Below are 10349 nucleotides of genomic sequence, written 5' to 3' on the forward strand. Positions count from 1 at the left end.
GAACATTCTTTCACATTGCCTTTCTTAGGGATTGGGATAAAAACTGACATTTTCCAGTCCTGTGGCCACTGCTGAGTTTTCCAAACTTGCTGGCATATTGAGTGCAGCACTTTCACAGCATCATCTTTTAGGATTTGAAATAGTTCAACAGTAATTCCATCACCTGATGCTTCCTAAGGCTCGCTTGACTTCACATTCCAGGATGTCTGGCTCATGTGAATGATCACTCGTGATTATTTGGGTCACATTGATCTTTTTTGTACAGTTCTTCGGTGTATTATTGCCACTTCTTCTTAATATCATCTTCTTTTGTTAGGTACATACCATTTCTGTCCTTTATTGAGCCCATCTTTGCATGAAATGTTTCCTCTAATTTTCTTGAAGAGAGCTCTAGTCTTTCCCATTCTGTTGTTTTCCTCTATTTCTTTGCACTGATCACTGAGGAAGGCTTTCTTATCTCTCCTTGCTATTCTTTGGAACTCTACATTCAGATAGGTATATCTTTCCTTTTCTCCTTTGCTTTTCATTTCTCTTCTTCTCACAGCAATTTGTAAGCCCTCCTCAGACTGCCATTTTGCTTTTTTTGGATTTACTTTCCATGGGGATAGTCTTGATCCCTGTCTCCTGTACAATGTCATGAACCTCCATCCATAGTTCTTCAGGCACTCTGTCTGTCAGATCTAGTCCTTTAAATCTATTTCTTCCATTGTATACTTCTATTGTATAATCATAAGGGATTTGATTTAGGTTGTACCTGAATGGTATGGTGATTTTCCCTACTTTCTTCAATTTAAGTCTGAATCTGGCAATAAGGTGTTCATGATCTGAGCCACAGTCAGCTCCCAGTCTTGTTTTTGCTACCTGTATAGAGCTTCTCCATCTTTGGCTGCAAAGAATATAATCAATCTGATTTCGGTGTTGGCCATCTGGTGATGTCCATGTGTAGAGTCTTCTCTTGTGTTTTTGGAAGAGGGTGTTTGCTATGACCAGTGCATTTTCCTGATAAAATTCTATTAGCTTTTGCCCTGCTTCATTTTGTACTCCAAGGCCAAATTTGCCTGTTACTCCAGGTTTTTCTTGACTTCCTACTTTTCCATTCCAGTCCCCTATAATGAAAAGGACATCTTTTTTGGGTGTTAGTTCAAGAATGTCTTGTATGTCTTCATAGAACCATTCAACTTCGGGTTCTTCTGCATTCCTGGTCAGAGTATATACTTGGTTTACCATGATATTGAATGGTTTATGTTGGAAATGAATAGAGGTCATTCTGTCGTTTTTGAGATTGCATCCAAGTTCTGCATTTCAGACTTTTGTTGACTATGTTGACTATTCCCTTTCTTCTAAGGGATTCTTGCCCACAGTAGTAGATATAATGGTCATCTGAGTCAAATTCACCCATTCCAGTCCATTTTAGTTTGCTGATTCTTAAAATTGTGACGTTCACTCTTGCCATCTCCTGTATGACCACTTCCAATTTGTCCTTGATTCGCGGACCTAACATTCTAGATTCCTATGCAATATTGCTCTGTACAGCATTGGACCTTGCTTCCATCACCGGTCCCATCTGCAACTGGATATTGTTCTTGCTTTGGCTCCATCTCTTCATTCTTTCTGGAGTTATTTCTGCACTGATCTTCAGTAGCATGTTGGGCACCTACTGACCTGGGGAATTCATCTTTCAGGGTCCTATCTTTTTGCCTTTTTATACTGTTCATGGGATTCTCAAGGCAAGAATACTGAGGTGGTTTGCCAGTCCCTTCTCCAGTGGACCACATTTTGTCAGAACTCTGCACCGTGACCCATCTGTCTTAGGTGGCCCTACACAGCATGGCTTAATTTCATTGAGCTAGATAAGGCTGTGGTCCATGTGATTAGATTGATTATTTTTCTGTGATTGTGGTTTCAGTCTATCTGCCTTCTGATGCCCTCTCTAAGGGCCTACCATCTTACTGGAGTTTCTCTTACCTTGGATGTGGGGTATCTCTTTATGGTTGCTCCAGCAAAGCGCAGCTGCTGCCCCCTACCTTGGACATGAGATATCTCCTCACAGCCTCCGCTACTGACCTTGGATGTGGGTATCTCCTCTTGGCCGCTTGCCTGGCTTTATATAAAAGTATTCCTGAATTGAATTGAATTTTTTTACCAAACAATTTTAATATCAGTTTTATCTCTTTTACTAGATAATTATAATGAGCCTTACAGTTGGTGGCAATATATGAGTATCATGATACTTTAGTCATAAAAACACAATTTAAACATAATAGTTCTGTCCCAGGATTTAATGGCCTGGTTTCTTATTTCTCCATGGTAGATGTGTTCCTATTCCCTTTCTTATGTTTTGCTATATAAATTCTGAATGTTATTTCCTACTTTTAATACCTATATGGATATTATAGGATTACTTTTAAATGACAAATGCATTTTTATCATTTCTGAATATAATTGAAAAATAGATTTATTTTCATCATTATCATGTTCATCTATTTCCACAATTGACAGAACAAACAACTAGTACCATGAAATTTATCTGGTATGAAGCACTAAATTTATAACGAGGTTCATAATTATCACTTAACATATAGCTGAATGCAATATTTAGAAATTATGGCTACTATGAATGGTCATTAACATTGTTGAGTAGTGTCCTAGTCTTTGCTATCCCATGGACTCTAGCCCTCCAGGTTCCTCTGTCCATGAGATTTCCTAGGCAAAGATACTGGAATGGGTTGCCATTTCCTTTTCCAGGGGATCTTCCTGACTCAAGGATTGAACATGTCTCCCGCACTGGCAGACAGATTCTTTACTGCTGAGGCAACAGAGAAGTCTGTCATGAATGGTAGATCAGTTAAAATAAAATTATTGTTCAGTCATTAAGCTGCGTCTGACTTTGCAACTCCTTGACCTACAGCATGCCAGGCTTCCCTGTCTTTCACTGTCTCTGGGAGTTTGCTCAGATTTATGTTCATTGAGTAGGTGGTGCTATCTAACTATCTCTTTAAAATAAAATAATATTAAAAATATTTAAAAATCTGATAGTAATGTGCTGAAACATTTAATTTATAAATACCAAATACTCAGACTCTGTATTTAAGCTCATTTACTATCAAATAATCAAGTCCATAAGTGTTCAACTTGTTGCTAGGTTTTTCTTTTGTGACTATGTTTTACAGAATCTGCCCAAATGCAGGAGACCTGGTATCAGTTTCTATGTTGGGAAGATCCTCTGGATTGGAAATGGCAACCTGCTCTAGTACTCTTGCCTGGAGAATCCCATGGACAGAAGAGTTTAATTGGCTATGGTCCAAGGGGTCACAAAGAGTCAAACACGACTACCTAACCCTTTTCACTTTATTTTCACAAAGACTTAAAGATGAAGCTTAAAATTAAAAAGGAATACTATAAAAGCACTTCTTTGATGTTGTTATGAGATAATTGGATTGTTAGCAAGACCTGCTAATGATGGAAAAATACCCATGAGTTCCAATTAGCCACATGTAAGAAACTTCATAGACTTTGCCCACAAATAGGATATATCATAGTGCTTTTAAGACTTATACAATGTATAATCAAGAGACAATGAGTTAGTTGAAAATTTTAATCTTATGACTTGACTTCTTTCCTGGGGAACGAACAGCTGCCTGGGGCCTGGTCATGGCTCTAGGTCAGACATTTTCATAGGTGAGATTAGTTTTTGAAATCACATAATCATATATTCTCAGGTATAAATGTATGTTCCAAATCATATAATCACTCCTCATCCAAATTTACCTGAGGTTTAAGATCTTCTTAAGCATACAAACATCAAGAAATATAGAACTGACTACAGTATTAAGCAATTTAGAAGTAAAATATTTTAGAATCTTTTTTCTTATTGATATGTATTTAAATTAGTTTAGCTTATAATATAATTAGCTACAATGAATAAGTTAGAATAACTATACAATTAAAATATGCACCAAAAATTTTCCTCACTTAATATTACAACTGATAATTTTTTCATGGTATTGCACAATTTTAAAAGCATCTCTTTTAAAAACTAAATATTATTCAAAAGGATGCACTGTATTTTATTTATCCTTTCCTCCACTGTGGAACATTCCACACCCTTTCTAAATTTTCCGCAGCTGTTAGTGATTATGTTGAACATATTTGTGCATAATGATGTTTCTCTTAAACTATTTTACATGAACCTTTATTCCTAGAAAAAGTATTATGGAGCCAAAGAAAAATTTAAAAAGTAAGTTCTTTTGTTTCATAGTTGTTTATAAAGTATTTCTATGAATTGTGTCTAATTCTTACTTTGTTTACACTACCTCTTCTTTGATCTGCTGGGAGATCCTGCTAAAGGAGGAGGAAGTTCAGTGAAGCTGCTGTGTTGTGTTCCCACGTATGCACACAATTTTCATCTTGGAAAATTAAGAAAAAATAGTTTCTATCTGTTTATCTTTGAAAAGACATGCTGTATGGAATATGTTTAATTATACTTATTTCTCTTCTCTTTGGCAAATTGATCACCCCAAATTGTATTAGTAACACATCCTGTAACCAGGAATGATGGGAGATGGATGCTGTGGGAAGACAGGAGAAGAAGGCATGAGAATGTGTGGAGCAGAAACAAAGGAGTGGGAAGGCCATGCAGGTCATGGAGAGATGTGCTGCCGCTTTATGATACAATTTCAGGAATTAAGTTCATTCAGTAACATCACTTTTCATGATCTTATGTGAGCAACATTCATTAATGTGCACAACAGGGGGTCAATAAATATTTGTTTGATGAAGGAATCTGTGGTAGGAGTTAATAGTAAGTAATGGCTTTTATACGTTTTGATAGTTGGGGTATTGATATATATGTTTATACGTATAGTGTATTAGGTAATGCTCTAATTTATCTAGCAGAGTATTTCTTTCTGTTCTCCTTGTTAAATTTTTATTGTTAGAGCTTTGAAAATAAAGATTTCCTATGCTTGATAAATCCTTGTGTATTAAACATCTATGAAAGTGTTTATGTTTTAATCCAAGTCTTCTATAGCTATAAATTTATAGAATATGATTATGCTAAATTGTATGTGGAGCAGAATTTTGAAGAATTAAAAATATCAATAAACAAACACACCATCTTGAAAGAAAAATGACCCAATATGTGTACTTTCTTAGAAGCAATTAAATACTTTCATGCTTACTCTAAGGAGTGTGTCAGAAACTGTTATACTGGAGTGTAGCTTCCTTTCAAATGTTTATCTGTTTCTTATAAAGTAGAGAGATTACAGATAAACAGAGCTGAAGGACAAGAGCACTTGAATTCCTGCTGAATTTATGGTTTTGGGAAGCAGACATATGCTTACCCTTAGAGAAAGGCCATTCAATACCAGCTCTTACTCATCACCCATTAGCTTTCAGGCACTGCAGACATGCCAGGCACTCTGGTAAGTGATGAATAGCTTATGTGTCCTGGTAGGTACACGGGTGCATGCATTTCCAAGGACTTATACACATCTCACTAAATTCACTCCATGTGATAGATATTTCTTGACCATATTTTTTTCTTTCCACAGTTTGACCTGAGGGTTGGAATATAAATTCTCATGGAAGAAGGAATAACTCTTGCCTGTGTATAGCACTTCTCAGCTTTTAAGAAACCTCTGAAAATTGCAATTTGTTACCTCACAGACACAGAGTAGGGCTTGGGAAGCATGGGGCACTGTGGTGACTTAGTCCAATGGAGTTGGAACCAGTAGGAGAATCCAAATCTCATGTAGACAGCCTCTACATGTCTCATGTAGATGGTGTTTTCTTGGCAAATTACACAACAAATACGGCCCTACTGATGTTTTACAGGTGACAGGTACTAGATGTCCGAAGAGATGCAAAATACCATGGTGAAAATGAGAAAGACCTGACTCGAGTACAGGGCAAAAGTTCCAGGGGCATGTTGCATGGTGACTATTTTGTTCTAAGAAAGTCAGATCACAAGCCTTTCATGATTAATGAGTATCATTCTTTACCCCAGGAAGCTGCTGCTTACTGAATGGATGTCCTCAGGCCTCCCAACAATGTGACGGAATTTGTTCTCCTGGGACTCACACGGAATCCACACGTGCAGAAAATACTCTTCATTGTCTTTCTGTCCATTTTCCTCTTCACTGTGCTGGCCAACCTGCTCATTGTCATCACCATCTCCCTCAGCCCCACGCTTTCTGCTCCCATGTACTTCCTTCTCACTTACCTGGCCTTATTAGATGCCTCCTTCACATCTGTTACCACCCCCAAATTGATTGTTGACCTACTTCATCAAAGAGGAATCATCTCATGGCAAGGATGCTTGACTCAGATCTTTTTGGAGCATTTTCTGGCAGCATCAGAAGTCATTATCCTCACTGTCATGGCCTATGACCGCTACGTGGCCATCTGCAAGCCTCTGCACTACACGACCATCATGCGACAGGGGCTCTGCCAGCTCCTGGTGGTGGTGGCCTGGATCGGGGGGATCCTGCATGCCACCGTGCAGATTCTTTTCACCATGGACTTGACCTTCTGTGGTCCCAATGTCATTGACCACTTCACGTGTGATTTCTTCTCACTGTTGGAACTTGCCTGCAGCAACACCTACATACCTGGAATGGTGGTGGCAGCCAACAGTGGGGGCATGTGCTTGCTCATTTTTTCCATGCTGCTCATCTCCTATATAGTTATCCTGAGCTCCCTGAAATCCCACGGCTCTGAAGGACGACGCAGAGCCCTCTCTACATGTGGTGCCCACTTTACAGTAGTGGTGCTCTTTTTTCTGCCTTGTGTGTTCACCTACACACGTCCTGTGGCCGCTTACCCTGTGGACAAGTGGGTGACTATGTTCTCTGCAATCCTCACTCCCATGTTAAATCCTATCATTTACACAGTGAGAAACGTGGAGGTGAAAAAAGCCATGAGGACTCTGTTGAAGAGAAGAGTAGTTTAGGTCGTTCAGAATGCCAATAAAGTGATGATTTATATACACAGGGACGATTAAGTGCAAATACTCAGTTGCTAAGTCATGCCAGACTCTTTGCAACACCATAGACTGTCACCAACCAGACTCCTCTGACCATGGGATTTCCCAGGTAAGAATACTGGAGAGGGTTGCCATTTCCTTCACCAGAGGGTCTGTGCAACCCCAGGATCAATCTGATTATGATATTGACCATATGGTGATGTCCATATGTAGAGTCATCTCTCGGGACATTTAAAAAAGTGTTTGCTATGGCCAGTGTATTTTCTTGACAAATCTCTGTTAGCCCTTGTCCTTTTTCATTTTGTACTCCAAGACCAAACTTGCCTGTTATTCTGAACATCTCCTGACTTTCTACTTTTGCATTCCAATCCCCTATAATAAAAAGGATATCTTTTTTTGGTATTAGATCTAGAAGGTCTTGTAGGTCTTCACAGAACCAATCAGCTTCACGTTCTTCAGCTTCAGCAGTTGGGACATAAACTTGCACTACACTGATGTCAAATGGTTTGCCTTGGAAGCAAACTGAGATGATTCTGGTGTTTTAGAGACTGCCCAAATACTGCATTTCTTACTCTTTTTTCTAACTCTGGGGCTACTCCGTTTCTTCTAAGGGATTCTTGTCCACAGCAGTAGACATAATGGTCATCTCAATTAAATTCAAGTCCCTTTTAGCTCATTGATTTCTAAGATGTCTGTGTTCAATGTTGCCATCTCCTGTTTGACCACATCCAATTAACCTTGAACCATGGACCTAACATTCAAGGTTTCTATGTGATATTTTTCCTTACAGCATCAGACTTTACTACCAGAAGCATCCACAATTGAGTGTCATTTTTGCTTTGGCCCAGCCGCTTCATTCTTCCTGAAGCTATTAGTAACTGCCCTCTGTGCTTCCCCGGTAGCATGTTGGATCCCTTCTGACCAGGGGGCGCTCATCTTCTAGTGTCATATCTTTTTGCCTTTTCATACCGTTCATGGGGTTCCCCTGGTAGGTTGCCATTTCTTCCTCCAGTGGACCATATTTTGTCAGAACTCTTCACTATGATCCATCCATCTTGGGTGGCCCTGCATGGCATGGCTTATAGCCTGCTTATAGCTTCACTGAGTTGTGCAAACTGCTTTGTCAAGACAAGGTTGTGATCCATGAAGGGACTGAATAAGACTATAACTACTTTATTAAATTGTCACTATCTCTGTTGTAAAATCTATTATATGAATATAATACTCATGTAAGAAGAAACTTTCATATATAACCCTGTTTTATTAATTACAGTGTCCTCAGCCATAGCATATTTAGTGTATTAAAATAGGTAGCACTATCCAATTTAATAACTGGATAAATATTTAAACACTATATCTGAATTGGTGGTAAATTTTTATATATAGACTGAACATCAAGGCAGAGTATATTGAATACTAAATAAAAAGAGAGAAAAACTTGCAATGACAAGTGGAAAAATACATGATAACAGCTGGTCTGGTGCTTTGTTCTTAACTGTAAATGGTCTGAAAATAGTTACAAAATATTTTTTTCTTCTATCACTGTCACATCTTCAGTTCAGTTAAGTCGCTTAGTCATGTTCAACTCTTTGTGACCCCATGGACTGCAGCACGCCAGGCTTCCCTGTCCAACACCAACTCCCAGAGCCTGCTCAAAATCATGTCCATTGAGTCGGTGATGCCATCCAACCATCTCATCACACCTTACAGACCTTAATCAGTGATATGGTTTAGTAGTGTTTCTACACAGAGGATGAGATGGTTGGATTCCATCACGGACTCAATGGACATGAGTCTGAGCAAGTTCTGGGAGACAGTGAAGGACAGGGAAGCCTGGCATGCTGCAGTCCATGGGATCACAAAGAGTTGGACATGACTGAGAGACTGAACTGGACTGAACTGAAGCTGGAGATTATTGAGGGAGACATTGCATGCACAGCTCACAAAGAGTCGGACATGACTGAGCGACTGAACAACAACATAATTTTTAAATTTAGTGGAAAAATCCTGGTGTACTTAATTGAGCAAGAATCAGTTTTGGACAGATTCCAATGATATGTGTAGTTAGAAATGGATAAAATGTACAGTGATCTTCATCTCTATTGGGACAAAAAGATGATACCCTTTTAAGAAATGTTATAAAATTTGGGGGAGGTCCTTCATTAGCCTTAAAGCAATGCATAAAAGAAAGAAAATAACAGACAATAATGTCTCCCAAAATTTGAAGTCATCTAGTCTGGCCACACCAACATGACAGAATGAGAAGAACGAAGCAACTGAATGGTATTTTCTATTTTGGAGTTAATAGGAAAAGCAGTTACTAAAATAAATTTCCCTAGGGAGTAATCTTCAGTGTAAATAATAACAGTTTTCTGAATAATCAGAGACTCCATGGATAAAATGGAGACACAGTTAAATGAAATAAAATATTTCTACAAATAATAATGCAGTCTGTCACACTATCTTGTCATCATGGATGAAAGATGAATTCAGAGTAACTTAAAAAGTCTTCAGTCACACAGAAGCCTCCACATCACATCACATCAAGCCTCCAAATGGTGACAAAAACACCTAATATTGGGAACTGGGCTTCACAACAGTGCAACTTTATTATGTAAGACATTAAATTATTTTGAAATAAATAAAGCTTTGATTCCAAGTCTGGTCTTATCATTTAACATGTTTGACTTTTGGGAAATTAATGAGATGGGGTAAGCCTCAGGTTCTTAGAATAAAAAATGGAGATTTCTGTCTTATTAGAGTAAATGTTGAAAGTGATACATTAAACTGTAGCACAGGAAAGATACAACCAGAACAAGATTGAAAGAGAATCAATAGTTTTGGCTGCTTCAGGATAACAAACGGTTAGAAGCTGGAACAAAGGTCGACCTAACTCTCAGGAGGCTGCTGCAGAGGCCAGGATGGAGCTGGGGCAGGAATGAGCAAATCAGGGATACGTTCTGAAAGCAGAGACAACTCAATTTGCCAAAGGCATGAGTGAGTCATAGGAAATCAATAAGGGAGTGAAGAACACTGTGAGATTTATTTTCTGAGCAATGGCATTGAGGTGGGTACCACTTAACAAGATAGGGTACACTTTTACATTGTGGAAATTTTAAATTATGTGTTATATATACTAAATTGATATTCAAATGCAGATGTCCAAAATTGGAGATATGGCATGCAAAACTTTGAAAATAAGGGTAGATGTCAGAGCTAGAGATGCAGCATTTGATAACATCAGCATTCATAGGTCAGGAAATGGGAACATCCAAGTAAAGAGCCCCTGAAAGACATCTCAGTGATTTCTTGTACAAGCCAAGTCGATGATCTTCTCTTCACAGTTTGACCTATTCACGCTTGA

The 10349-nt window shown here is 38.5% G+C and overlaps 1 protein-coding gene across 1 annotated transcript; it reads left to right on the forward strand.

Annotated features, from left to right (window-relative positions):
* Positions 1-6025: 6025 nt before the first annotated feature.
* LOC138092990 (olfactory receptor 4C3D-like) lies at positions 6026-6952 on the forward strand. Its single transcript, XM_068989073.1, has one exon. The coding sequence runs from the start codon at positions 6026-6028 to the stop codon at positions 6950-6952; it is 927 nt and encodes a 308-aa protein (XP_068845174.1).
* Positions 6953-10349: the final 3397 nt, after the last annotated feature.

The sequence above is a fragment of the Capricornis sumatraensis genome, chromosome 16 (assembly GCF_032405125.1).
Source record: "Capricornis sumatraensis isolate serow.1 chromosome 16, serow.2, whole genome shotgun sequence".
NCBI classification, from domain to species: Eukaryota; Metazoa; Chordata; class Mammalia; order Artiodactyla; family Bovidae; genus Capricornis; species Capricornis sumatraensis.